The 13,116-nt window shown below is 49.0% G+C and overlaps 7 protein-coding genes across 7 annotated transcripts; 3 read left to right on the top strand and 4 right to left on the bottom strand.

Annotated features, from left to right (window-relative positions):
• Window positions 1-238: 238 nt before the first annotated feature.
• N7519_003057 (chromosome segregation protein SMC) lies at window positions 239-4,068 on the top strand (the record flags this gene model as incomplete). The annotated part of the gene is made up of 6 exons (XM_057289835.1): window positions 239-276; window positions 345-504; window positions 553-1,763; window positions 1,817-2,364; window positions 2,429-3,715; window positions 3,776-4,068. 6 exons carry the CDS (start codon window positions 239-241, stop codon window positions 4,066-4,068), a joined length of 3,537 nt encoding a protein of 1,178 aa, XP_057151037.1.
• Window positions 4,069-4,340: 272 nt separating this feature from the next.
• On the bottom strand, window positions 4,341-5,848 carry N7519_003058 (uncharacterized protein; the record flags this gene model as incomplete). The annotated part of the gene is made up of 5 exons (XM_057289836.1): window positions 4,341-4,651; window positions 4,740-5,197; window positions 5,250-5,373; window positions 5,426-5,577; window positions 5,631-5,848. 5 exons carry the CDS (start codon window positions 5,846-5,848, stop codon window positions 4,341-4,343), a joined length of 1,263 nt encoding a protein of 420 aa, XP_057151038.1.
• Window positions 5,849-6,753: 905 nt separating this feature from the next.
• Window positions 6,754-8,161, top strand: N7519_003059 (uncharacterized protein; the record flags this gene model as incomplete). Its single annotated transcript, XM_057289837.1, has 6 exons — window positions 6,754-6,924; window positions 6,976-7,369; window positions 7,423-7,540; window positions 7,592-7,659; window positions 7,717-7,747; window positions 7,807-8,161. The coding sequence occupies 6 exons, from the start codon at window positions 6,754-6,756 to the stop codon at window positions 8,159-8,161; spliced, it is 1,137 nt and encodes a 378-aa protein (XP_057151039.1).
• Window positions 8,162-8,374: 213 nt separating this feature from the next.
• N7519_003060 (GIG1 family protein) lies at window positions 8,375-9,120 on the bottom strand (the record flags this gene model as incomplete). Its single annotated transcript, XM_057289838.1, has 3 exons — window positions 8,375-8,778; window positions 8,843-8,929; window positions 8,994-9,120. 3 exons carry the CDS (start codon window positions 9,118-9,120, stop codon window positions 8,375-8,377), a joined length of 618 nt encoding a protein of 205 aa, XP_057151040.1.
• Window positions 9,121-9,381: 261 nt separating this feature from the next.
• On the top strand, window positions 9,382-10,475 carry N7519_003061 (cytochrome b5 reductase family protein; the record flags this gene model as incomplete). Its single annotated transcript, XM_057289839.1, has 4 exons — window positions 9,382-9,386; window positions 9,435-9,568; window positions 9,645-10,270; window positions 10,326-10,475. The coding sequence occupies 4 exons, from the start codon at window positions 9,382-9,384 to the stop codon at window positions 10,473-10,475; spliced, it is 915 nt and encodes a 304-aa protein (XP_057151041.1).
• Window positions 10,476-11,028: 553 nt separating this feature from the next.
• Window positions 11,029-11,523, bottom strand: N7519_003062 (uncharacterized protein; the record flags this gene model as incomplete). The annotated part of the gene is made up of 1 exon (XM_057289840.1): window positions 11,029-11,523. The coding sequence occupies one exon, from the start codon at window positions 11,521-11,523 to the stop codon at window positions 11,029-11,031; it is 495 nt and encodes a 164-aa protein (XP_057151042.1).
• Window positions 11,524-12,055: 532 nt separating this feature from the next.
• N7519_003063 (uncharacterized protein) lies at window positions 12,056-12,723 on the bottom strand (the record flags this gene model as incomplete). The annotated part of the gene is made up of 5 exons (XM_057289841.1): window positions 12,056-12,062; window positions 12,120-12,137; window positions 12,194-12,333; window positions 12,392-12,461; window positions 12,548-12,723. 5 exons carry the CDS (start codon window positions 12,721-12,723, stop codon window positions 12,056-12,058), a joined length of 411 nt encoding a protein of 136 aa, XP_057151043.1.
• Between the last annotated feature and the right edge of the window lie 393 nt (window positions 12,724-13,116).

The raw sequence follows: 13,116 nt of genomic DNA on the forward strand, positions 1-13,116 counted from the left end.
CAAATTAGGGTCACCGCCCGGCAGAACCCCGCGCCCAACGAGACGCGCTAATTTCGTTCCTCGCGTAGTCAATCTCCAAGGTTTCGCAACACAATCACGATATCCCTCGGTCTTTGTCTGTTCATTGCCAGATTGATCTGCTGGTGTGACCTTGTTAGCACATTCTTTTACTCTTGCGCCAGGCGCGTTATGCTGAGGGTATTTTGATTAATCCTCGCGTCGCGCGTTTCTTCTCAAGATGTATGTCAAGCAGATCATTATTCAAGGCTTCAAGAGGTATTTTCAACTCCATACGCAATATCTATAACTCTATGAAACTTTTATTGACTTCGCCCGAAACTCAGCTACAAAGATCAAACGGTCATTGAGCCATTCTCCCCGAAACACAACGTCATTGTCGGCCGCAATGGTTCCGGAAAGAGTAACTTCTTTGCGGCTATTCGCTTCGTCCTCAGCGATGCCTACACTCATCTCGGCAGAGAGGAACGTCAAGCTCTCTTGCACGTATGTACCTTGTTACTACTCAAATCTACATAGGTTGACCCCAAGCAGGAAGGTTCTGGTTCCGCTGTAATGTCCGCCTACGTCGAGATTATCTTCGACAACTCCGACGATCGATTCCCCACCGGCAAGTCCGAGGTCGTACTCCGCCGAACTATTGGTATCAAGAAGGACGAATACACTCTCGACCGCAAGAATGCCACCAAGAACGATGTTATGAACCTGCTCGAGTCGGCTGGCTTCTCTCGATCTAACCCTTACTACATTGTTCCCCAAGGCCGGGTGACTGCGTTGACCAACATGAAGGATTCTGAGCGCCTAGTTCTGCTTAAGGAGGTCGCCGGTACCCAGGTCTACGAAGCTCGTCGTTCGGAGTCTTTGAAGATTATGAACGAGACCAACAGTAAACGCGCCAAGATCGACGAGCTACTCGACTACATCAACGAACGTCTTGCGGAACTCGAAGAAGAAAAGGACGAGCTTCGAAGCTATCAGGAGAAGGACAAGGAGCGCCGCTGTCTGGAGTACACCATTTACTCTCTTGAACAACAGGAGATCGGTAAGGTTCTCAATGAGATCGAAGAGCGACGCCAGAACGGCGTTGAGGATGCCGACAACAATCGTGACCAATTCATAGAAGGCGAGAAGGCCATTGCTCAGATCGATGCTGAGATCGCTGAGTGCCGGCAACAAATTGAGTTCCTGAAGGTTGACAAGGCTCAACTGGAGGACGAACGGCGTGAAGCATCTAAGACCCTGGCTCAAAATGAACTCCGAGCCAAGTCTCTTTCTGACAACCAGGCTGCCGCACAAGCACTGAAATCACGCTACGACTCCGACCTCCGCTCTGTTCAGTCTGCTATCAGTGAGCGTGAAGCCGAACACCGTGAAATTCTCCCTCGGTTCAATGCCCTGAAGGACCAGGAGGACTCCGTTAAATCGCAGTTGACGGATGCCGAGACATCGCGACAGCGATTGTATGCGAAGCAGGGTCGGAACTCGCGATTCAAGAATAAGTCTGAGCGTGACAAGTGGCTGAACATGGAAGTCCGCGAAAGCCATAATTCTATCAACACTGTTCAGGGTGTGATCTCACAGACACAAGAAGATATCCAAGACCTAGAAGGCGAGATTGCTGCCTTGGAGCCGGAAACTGAAAGCTTGCGCCAGCAAATCGATGGACGCGGTGACACAATGCATAATGTGGATCAACAAGTCCAAGATGCTAAGGATGAAAGAGACCGCCTCATGGATCAAAGAAAGTAAGCTTCCTTGAATCAGTAATTGGCTAGAACAGGTACTAATGTTTCCACAGGGAACTTTGGAGAGAAGAAGCAAAGCTCGACTCTGTGCTTTCAAATGCATCCCAGGAGGTGGACCGCGCCGAGCGCAATCTCTCGCAAATGATGGATAACAACACTAGTCGTGGAATTGCCGCAGTGCGGCGAATCAAGCGCCAGCACAACCTTGAAGGAGTCTATGGTACACTTGCGGAGCTTTTCGATGTCAATGACAGATATCGCACCGCCGTCGAAGTCACTGCCGGCCAGAGTTTATTCCACTACGTTGTTGACACAGATGAAACTGCTACCACCGTTCTCGAGATCTTACAAAAGGAAAAGGCTGGTCGTGTGACGTTTATGCCTCTGAACAGACTTCGCTCTAGGCCGATGAACATCCCCCGTGCTAGCGACACGATACCCATGATCGACAAGTTGCAATACGACCCCGCATATGAGAGAGCCTTCCAGCATGTGTTTGGCAAGACTATCATTTGCCCCAACCTGCAGGTTGCATCACAGTACGCACGAAGCCATGGTGTCAATGCTATCACTCCAGAGGGTGATCGATCAGACAAGCGCGGTGCCTTGACTGGTGGATACCACGACTCCCGTCAGTCACGACTGGACGCTGTCAAGGGTCTCAGCTAAGTGGCGCGATGAGTACGAGACCAAGAGAAATCGCGGTACCGAAATACGGAAAGAGCTAGAGAAACTCGACCAGATGATCACCAAGGCTGTTGGTGAACTGCAAAAGCTTGAGCAACAGAGACATCAGGTCCAGAACAGCAGTGGACCCTTACGGCACGAGTTGAGGGCCAAGCGTGATCTCCTTCAAAACAAGAAGGATGCTCTTCATGCCAAACGACGCGCTCTTCGAAATGTCGAGTCTAACCTTGCGGCACTGAACGACCAAGTCAATGCGTTCCAAACCGAACTGTCATCGCCTTTCCAGAAAGCTCTCACTAGCGAGGAGGAAGCTCTACTGGAGACCTTAAGCAGCACAGTGCAAGATCTGCGTGGTCAATACCAAGAGCTTTCAGGTCAGCGCAGCGAGCTCGAGGCACGCAAATCGGTGCTGGAAGTTGAGCTCCGGGAGAACCTCAACCCGCGCCTTGACCAATTACTCAACAGAGACATTGATATCGCTGACGAGGAGGTTCAGGGTAACCTGAAAGAGACACAACGTGAAGTGAAGCGCATTGGCCAGACGTTGGAGAAGCTCAATGCGCGACTAAAGGAGGTTGACACCTCAATTGAAGAAGGCAATACTCGCGTGATGGATCTGCAACAGCGTAATGCGGATACCCGACGAGAAATTGAAGACCTCGCTCGATCTATCGAAAAGCATCAGCGTCGTATGGAGAAGAGCATGCAAAAGAAGGCCGCACTCACTAAGCAGGGTGCCGAATGCGCGGCTAACATTCGTTCCCTTGGCGTTCTTCCGGATGAAGCTTTCACCAAGTACCAAAACACTGACTCCAACACTGTTGTGAAGAAGCTCCACAAGACCAACGAGGCTCTGAAGAAATATTCCCACGTCAACAAGAAAGCGTTTGAACAGTATAATAGCTTTACGAAGCAGCGTGAGACTCTTACTACGCGTCGCTCCGAGCTGGATGCATCCCAGAAGTCCATCGACGACCTCATTTCTGTTCTTGATCAGCGCAAGGATGAGGCCATTGAACGGACCTTCAAGCAGGTCTCACGCGAGTTCCACAACGTGTTCGAGAAGCTTGTTCCCGCCGGTCGTGGTCGTCTTATCATTCAAAGAAAGACAGACCGTGCTACACGACTTGATGACGACGTTGATTCAGATGATGAGGAAGCTCGGCAGAGCGTCGAAAACTACGTCGGTGTCGGCATCAGTGTGAGCTTTAATAGCAAGCACGACGATCAACAGCGTATTCAGCAGCTGAGTGGTGGACAAAAGAGTAAGCATTTCCACTCCAAGTCTGTATTTTGTTTTGCAATTGCTAACTATCTTGCCATAGGTCTTTGCGCTCTAGCACTCGTTTTCGCTATCCAGGCTTGCGATCCCGCACCATTCTACCTATTCGATGAGATCGACGCCAATCTGGACGCTCAGTACCGGACGGCCGTTGCTCAGATGCTCAAGTCCATCTCAGATTCCACCAACGGGCAGTTCATCTGCACTACCTTCAGGCCTGAAATGTTGCATGTGGCAGAGAAGTGCTATGGTGTGAGTTTCAGGCAAAAGGCCAGTACTATTGATGTTGTCTCGCGGGAGGAGGCTCTGAAGTTCGTGGAGGAGCAGAAGACGTGATCGTCGTATTTCCCAGGTGCGCTCTTTGTATATTGTAATAAACATTTGCTTCGATGGACTAGCTGGCTGGCGTATTCTGATACCGAACTCTTTTATTATTCTATTCTCATTCCGATTCTTGCAACGTAGTTCTTTGTATGTCTCAATGAATTGTAGACGACAGCTGTTTGCCGGTGCCTGTGGTAATGGGATGAAGTATCATAATATAAATTAGACAGGAGGGCTTGCAGACTGATTTCCTTCGGCAACCTGTACAGCATTCATTTCACAGGTCAAGCTAGCTCACACTCAATCAAACTCTCCACGCCCCTCTGGGCAGTCCAAATCTTGACGATTTTCAGTCCAGCAGATTCCAACAATGCATGCCATTGGCGTTCTGTACGCTCGCCAGATCCAATCTCCATCATAATCAAGTCCAAACTTGTAGTTTCCCAGTAGGCCCCCGTGTCCGGAATCACATTCTCGTTCACTAACACCTTGCTATAGCCGGGCTGCATGGCGGCCACAATATTAGCCAAGATCTTGCGACAAAGCTCATCAGGCCAGTCATGGAGAACAGAGTGCATATAGTATGCGCGGGCTCCTATGCAGATATAATGTTAGTATACTCCAAGAATCGAAGTGCTCAAAATTTATTCGCAAGAACATGGGAAAGTGTTCTATTTCCGTACCTCTGACTGGTTGCTCAGTAAAGAAATCATGACTAGTAACTTCAATAGAGGGATGCAAATCCTTGACAGAACCCACCACCTCAGGAAGATCCTGAAGCACCAGACGACCGGGGAGGCCAGGCCATTTCCGACGGAAATCGGATAGGTCATGACCAAAGCTGCCTCCAACATCAACGAGCAGGACATCGTCCTCGCCGATCCTGACCCCATCTATAAGCTGTTCTTGAACCGGGTAGAAACCGGGATCCATCCAGCGGACTCGGCCTTGTGCGTAGACTGACATGTGGTTATTAAACTGCTTTGCCGTGAGCGGTTCCTGTTGCACATGGCCGAAGAAACCCATGTCTGTCTCATAACCCATCTGGAAAGCTGTATCTGTGGGACTTGTGGGGTTTCGGTAGTTGTTTTTCTTGAGGAAGGCCGGTAGGGCCATGATGCCTTTGGTGAAACGGCGAGTCCTGGACTTGTCAGTCATGGTTTGGGGGATAGAAGACCTGGCTATCTACTCACATGAGCGGGAATGCATCGCTATATCTCTCAACTGTGAGAACTTTTGAGAAGCCAGTAGGGCAGTACTCGTTGTAGCCGGTCTCGGTTATTGTTCCAATCGCAGCGAGATGTTTCATTAATCGCCCTGCATAAATTTGTCAGGCACTCGTGCTTGCTGGTATAAGCAAACTACTAACCGAGCAAGATTGGATCCACGCTGGTTGCCTCAGCAAGCTCTGCGACAGTCTTCGGTTTGTCATCTGTGCCGAGCGCAGAGAATAGATTTATATCAACGGCGGTCTCTAAGGCAGCATAACTCGTAGACTGATTAAATGCAATGCCCGTTAGTCTAGATAATCCCAAATCGCTCGAAAAAAAAAGCACGGGATAGAATATGACAACCCACCTCGGACCAGCAGTGTCGAATAATGGCTTCTCGGGGGGGTTTCCAATGCATAAGTCAATGATCGGGCAGCTTCTAGCAGCTTCAACCGTGCTTCGGGATCCTGAGCAATGAGGTCTTTGCCATGACTCGCAACCGTTTGAAGGAGACCGGGCACTGTATCTGGTAGGTTTGAGCTGAGAGCAAGACCTTCTATATGGGTGGAATTGGATGCCATGATGGACTACAACATATGTTTGCAATGCATACGTAGGGGAACAAATGGGGTTAAAAGGAACCTCCTCGCGATGACATTGTCTCATGGTACACTAAATTCTAGGTGCTAACATGCGGTAACATTGCCGAACCCCTGACAGGGTCACTATCCTAGTATCCAGTATCCTATGTTGTAGTGCATTAGTGTCATATCCCATTCCCATGTTAAGCGACCTTTGAAAGTAATTGGTTGGTAAGCTGATTTTATCGGGGCAAACTCCTTGAGTTATATTAAATCAGTACAGCATAGAGCCATTGTCTTAACCGAGTGAATCCTGCGGCCCTTGATAGCTCCACATGGTGCACGACGATCAGGTCCAAGGATTCATTCGTTGACTCGTTCGTGGAAAATCTGATAAGGAACCAAAGGTAGGATAATATACGAGACTTTTTTTCTAGGTTTTTCATAGAACGGGGGCTTTCTACATATGTACAACATACTATATTATGCGTACTCCGTAATATAATATAAACCAAATGAGGATAGCATAACTTCGTGGAAACGCGCTAAGGCGGCAGTGGCTAGGGGCCAAAAAGTTAAGCACTTGCCAGGCCACTCACGATATTAGCGCTTGAGGCCTCTTGTCATATAGAGAAGTGATTGGTCAATTCATCAAAGTATGACCCCCGCCAGACTGGGCCCGAACTGCCTGATCGTCACCCTCGGCACGGGCTGTAACAATAGTGCCTATGGAGTACGGAGTACAACATGCATATTCGCGTTTTTAGAAGTTAATCTCAATTAACTTTTGCCTGTGATAATAATTCTCTGTTCTACTCCGTACAGTTTCCAGTCCTCCTGATGCCAGAGAAGATAGAGGACATTGTCATTCCCCTACAAGGAACAGAGCAGCCGCTCTCGGAATCATGGCAATCATGGACGCTGAATACATGACCCAGACAAAGGGTCCACGCATTCTAGGGGTTTTCTGGGCGTTCTTCAGTGTAAGTGTGGTGATGGTATCCTTGCGGCTTTATATCCGAGCCCGGATGTTAAGGAACATTGGACTTGATGACTATATCATCGTTTTCGCCATGGTGTGTACGACCCGATTCATTTCAGCCCACTCCAAGTAACAATTTCTATAGATCATGGTCGCCAGTTATACAATTCTCACCACGTTGAATGTCGTTCTGGGCTACGGGAGCCATACACCTGTTTTGATGGAGAGAGGCGGCATGGACTTGGTCGAACGCATTCTAGTCATTAATTATGCCGACTTTGCACTAGGAATCATGTCCTTTACAACTCCAAAACTCGCAGTCGCTGCTCTCCTGAATCGCATCATGAATCCCACCCGCTTTCACCGAATATGGCTATGGGTATTGACAGGTTCGGTGTTCGTGGCGTCGAGCATCTGTATCATCGTTCTCTTCACCATGTGTGATCCTCCCCAGGCTTTATGGAAAATTCGTCTCGTGTCTGAAGGGGCAATATGTCGTCCGACCAAGATCCTGGTGGGCTTTGCAATCTTCACTGGAGGTATGTTGGTGGGTTGGATGCCTTCTGCAAACGAATAACTGAACCTTTCTCAGTTCTGTCCGCGGTGGTCGATCTGTATCTTGCAATTTATCCGACTGTGATATTGCTACGACTCCAAATGTCGTTTAAGAAAAAGTTGGCCCTGTGCGCAGCTTTGGGTTTGGGCGCCGTGTAAGTTGATTGATATTAATGTCTAGAGAGAGTAGCTGAACATCCACACAGAGCCTGTGCAATGGCTATTGTCAAGTGTCTACAGCTACCAGGTTTATATAATAAAGAAGACTCGACATGTAAGTTGTTCTTTTTGTGCATGAAGTGAGATACCTACCACTGACACGGCATAACAGATGGAACAGCAGATCTTGTTATCTGGACGAGGTATGTTTTCAGTCACTCCTTATATGAAATTAGACTAACATCTGACTCGCGTGTCTCAGTGTCGAATCAAACATTATCATTATGGCGTCCTGCATCCCAACCCTGGGTCCGATGTACGAAATGATCCGAGGCAAACGTTCCTGGAGTTCTCACGCGCGATATGAGAGCAGCAAGTTGCGCTCGGACACGGATAGACCCGTAAAGAAATCGGCAAGCAACAATCGCGAGGACGACGATATCCTTATGACCACCAATATTGGGGCTACGGGGAGCGGTAGCCAGGAAAGCATCTTGAATTCGGATCAACTCCAAACAGAGGTCCACATGGCCGGCAAGATTCATCGCACGGATCAGGTAAAGATTGAGTATGGGACAAGACCTGAAGGCGACCACGAGCCACGACCTTCATGGTAGAAGGTGTGTAGTGTACCGCCTGTGTTCTTTGCGGGTTGACCAAAGGTTTCAGCCTTTCGAGAACTCTTGTAACTATTTTCTTCTTTCCTCTTTTCTTCTTAATGACGTGAAATGTCCAATATAAGTATTCTAGGAGCAAAATGCTTCGTTTTATGATGCCGATGCAGACCCGATCAACCAGGCAAAAATCTATCAACAATCCCACCAGCAACCTCACTCATTTGTCCATTCGAATAAGATATCCTCGGGGACATCACGGACCAAAATATGGACATGCTCCAATGCCCTCACGCTCTGTAGACCGACCCAATTCTTAAACCATAGCACATGGGACTCAGGGTCCGGGAAATTTTGAGGATCCTTAGCCAATCGGTCCACGAAAGTCTTTCGAACAAAGGTGTCGATCATCGCACGAGATTCATCGGTCAGATGGCCCTCGTCAGATTTAACAGGGATGGGAGTGCGCAACCACACGACCAGATGCGAGATTCCGGGGGTGACACCATATGGCCAGTCATTTTCGGAGGATCTTGTAGTCCTCGGGATCGGCAAAGGGACGCGGGTTTTTGAAGGTCGCCGGGGGCCCGCTTTGCTTGATAACCGCGGAGTCACTGCCGCTGGCAGTGTTTAGCGGCAAATGCCACTTTAATCGCTGCTGGCAAATATAATTCATGATCGTGCCATACTTCGCTTTGGTCTCTTGTGTCCAGGCCAGGTATCGGCGGAGATCGGAAGGCTTCCGCTTGAGTGCACCGAGATCATTCCGCGCTGTTACGGGACATGGCATGAGGGGGATTGCCTAGGGCAGATTCGGAGACGTGCGGGGACTTACCGATGATACTTTTTAGGTCTTCCCAGTCGTGATATACGAACTCCTCGTCGGTCATGGCCAGGAGCTTGTGGTCCAATTCCGTTAGATTAAAGGCAGGGACCTGTGGGACTTCTGGTACTTCGGGCATTTTGATGGGTTTGAAAAGAAGAAATAAAAGCAGTGCAAATGATCTAATAACCCCTCAGTAAGCCAAATAACCCCAGTAAGTCGAGTAAGTCGAGTCAAGTCGAAGTAAAAAGTCGGGGAAATCGTAACCCCAAAAGGTGGGAAATTCCGTTGGGCGGACTAGCCCCCCCTCATTTCTTTTTATCTCCTCTTTTCCCTTTTCTCTTCTGCTTTTATCGCTGCTTTTTAAAAAAAAAAACTACAGTATCCGAGTTTTGTCATAATGAGGTGAGTTAATGTTATTCACCTATAACATCAATGGCTGATTCCTCGAAGTCTCGCCACCATCGGCACGGCCCTCGCGCCCTCGGCCCTGCTCATCGCGGGTGTTTACGCCATTAAGCCCGAGTTCGTCGCCTATGCAATCGCTGTCGCTGGAGTTCTGGCCGGTTATTTGGTCCTCAGCAACAGTGCGTGCATTTCTTTTATCCAAATATCGGAGCGCTGGGAAACGCCGAGGAACTGAACTGACCCCATTGATCGCAGAACCTCGCAAGGTCTTGAACCCCACTGAATTCCAGAACTTCGTCCTCAAGGAGAAGAATGAGATCTCTCACAATGTCGCCATCTACCGTTTTGCCCTCCCTCGTTCCACCGATATCCTCGGTCTCCCCATCGGTCAGCATATCTCTCTCGCCGCTACGATTGAAGGTCAGCCTAAGGAGGTTGTTCGCTCTTACACCCCCATCTCCTCCGACAACGAGGCCGGCTACTTCGATCTGCTCATCAAGGCCTACCCCCAGGGTAACATCTCTAAGTATCTTACCCAACTGAAGATCGGCGACAACATGAAGGTCCGCGGCCCCAAGGGCGCCATGGTGTACACTCCCAACATGTGCCGCCACATCGGTATGATCTCCGGTGGCACTGGTATCACCCCCATGCTGCAGGTTATCAAGGCCATCATCCGCAACCGTCCTCGCAACGGTGGTAACGACACCACCAAGGTTGACCTGATCTTCGCCAACGTCAACCCCGAGGACATCTTGCTCAAGGACCAGCTCGAAGAGCTGGAGAAGGAGGACGATGGATTCCGCGTCTACTACGTTCTCAACAACCCGCCCGAGGGTTGGACCGGCGGTGTCGGCTTCGTGACTCCCGACATGATCAAGGTAAGTTTGTGTGCCGTGCTTGTGCTACCTCGGTATTAATTAAACTTTCTCACAGGAGCGTCTACCCGCCCCCGCTGCCGATGTTAAGATTCTCCTCTGTGGCCCTCCTCCCATGGTCAGCGCCATGAAGAAGGCCACCGAGGCTCTTGGATACACCAAGGCGCGCCCCGTCAGCAAGCTGGAGGACCAGGTCTTCTGCTTCTAAGGGATTCGCTGTGATCAACGAAAAGTTATTGTTTTCGAACTCGACTCTGCCCTTTATATATGTGAATCGGCTATAGAATATTAGCGGGTCCGGCCGCGAAGCCATTTTATTTTGATGTCTGGTGTGTGGTTAGATGTGTCAATAGACCCCAGCCTACAAGTGATTAAAAGATCCCCCCGGGGCTTGGGCGCGTGAAATATCCGCCTAGATTTCGGTATTAATACCATGTTCTTAATCGACGTTAATAACTGTATAATCCTACATATTTACATGCCAACCGCTCCAATCTTCGTCATATGTGGACACTCAACGTTGGTCCAAAGACTTCATCTGTCGTAGCACTCCAGTCTCCCCCCTTTCTGCGTTTGGAAACCACGCTAGTAGGTAGGTTGCTATATTAGACAAGGACTTTAAGCTACAAATGTGCTTACAATATCTAGGGAGCTCCTGAAGCTCTTAAAGCTTGAACACCCGTGGACACCCTAGTCACTTTACGAAGTAAATATCACGGAGGTGGAGATTGAATATGCATTCATTTCAGCCAACCAAAGCACTAAGAATCTGTACTAGTATCTTTAGGATCTTCACTAGTATCTTTAGAGTCTTCACTGGCATCTTTAGACTCTTGACGAGTAACTTCCCACCACTCCGGATGCAGTATCCGATCGCACACATTGTCTCTACAGCATTCCTTACCTTCATTAAAGGGCTTCCGATCAAATAGAAGTTTGCGGTTGATACTTGCATTCCCATTGAGGATTTGGACCTTGTACCACTCCGCCAGTTGTAAAGCGTCCGCAACAGCTCCATCCATGGTTTTATGCAGTTTGGAGACTGGTATCGATATACACCATCGAGCTTTTCGATCCATGGGCTCAGTGCTAACTCTGAACTTCCTCTCCCGAATACGTTCAATGATAAAGCAAATCAACGCTCCGTCAGTGCGAAGGTAAAAATGGTCCTTGATAGTAAATGTGATATTGATCCACGTGTTTTCAGGGCTCTCATCCACACCTGAGCCATTGTGGATGGTAATGTAATATGACATATTGATTAGCTTTCGAAGCGCATTAGCTGTTCAAGTGCTAATATTTTCGAGTTGGGGACCCCTATGGAGAGTAATCCTGTCGAGTGCGCTAGCCGTGAGATAATGTTGCTTCGTCGGTGAATTGGATGCTGCTCAGGGGGAGTCGAAGCCCAATAAATATGTGGCACTCACCGGCTCTAAGATAATGCTCCCCTGGGACCTACTACCTTGGGCCCTTTGGTGAGAACAAAGGCATTATGTTCCAAGCCCATTGTCAAGTCTTTGATGAGTATGAATCGGGAAACAAAGCTTTCAATTTATTTGTGGTGTTCATTGTTTTGTTGCTATCCTACCAAACCGCTTAATCTCCAGGCATTGTTGTTCTCCCTTCCGGAGTTGCACTGGAGGGCAGAGCTAGTGACACTGAGATACAAAAGAAAGAATCGACAAATGAATGGGCTACAGGTATCCCATCTTCGCCCCTCACATGCTTCCTTTATGTCTGCTCTGTGTCCGTCTCAAGAGTAGGACGACCGCCTCGGGTGAGATCGTATCATTCGCTGAAAAGATAAAATGTCAGCACGATTCATGGAAACAGACAGAGTGTGTGGACTCACTACTCTGTCTTCAAAGACCTAGTATATCAGGGTTAGCACGGGTCCATACATAGAGGAAGGGCCGATAAACATACGCACGTAGCGGGCCTACGGAAATACCGGGATAGCTGTCGCTGTCGTGGCGACGCAATATTGGTGCCGGGTTTCCCACCTTTGCCACTCTCTCAGTCTTCCATGGGCAGTAATGGCAACGCTTCGCACTGTCCGGAATGAACTGGATAGGAGACGTGTCAGTCAAGTAAACAGAAGCTTCAAGCACCCGTCAGTCTCACTAGAAGAGCATGCTCGGCTGGCGAGGTAGTTTCAGAATGCTCAGGGCAGTCACAAAGCTTGGCGTTGAGACTGATACTTTGTTAGCCCGTTATCCACGATACTTACGCCCAGACTGTAGGCTCGATGGGACGGCGCTTCTCCAGCAATCATCATACGGCCACAACAATTTGTCAGTCAAAGCAGTCGCAATACCGGGCTGGGCCTTTGAGGCATCGCCAGGCTGAGTTTGCACTGGGGTTGGAACATTAACCAGACCAAGCTGGGGATCCAAAGCGGGATCGATATTTGGGTCCCACGTGGACTCCATGGAGTCCATGGCTTTGTACTCCATTTCGTACAAGTCCTCTGAGCAGAGGGAAGTCCATTTTGACAAAGCAACCCGTCGGGCAAACTATCTCAGAGCTGGATCAGATAAAAACAATGAAGAGAAAGTGTGCGCGACGTGTTTTGGAGATGGTGAGGTTTGCGATGAGTACTCTTTGAATCGGGGTAAGGATGAAAAGAGATAGCTGGCTACTGACTGTGAAAACCGTGTGCTAAGGGCAAGTGCTCAAGGAATCCCAGTGCCGTTTGCGCAATGCGTCCCTAGTGCCCCTACCCCCGTACTGCCACGTCTAATGCAACTCACAGCAAGTACGGTGCTTGTGTATTCCCAGCACTTTATCGGGCTGAAGGATAAGTGCTGTTATGCATTCTTCTTCAACTATCCTTCCATTTGAGAGTT

Source organism: Penicillium mononematosum (assembly GCF_028829835.1).
Source record: "Penicillium mononematosum strain IBT 11891 chromosome Unknown utg000002l:1.0-8112719.0:1.0-8118358.0, whole genome shotgun sequence".
NCBI lineage: Eukaryota > Fungi > Ascomycota > Eurotiomycetes > Eurotiales > Aspergillaceae > Penicillium > Penicillium mononematosum.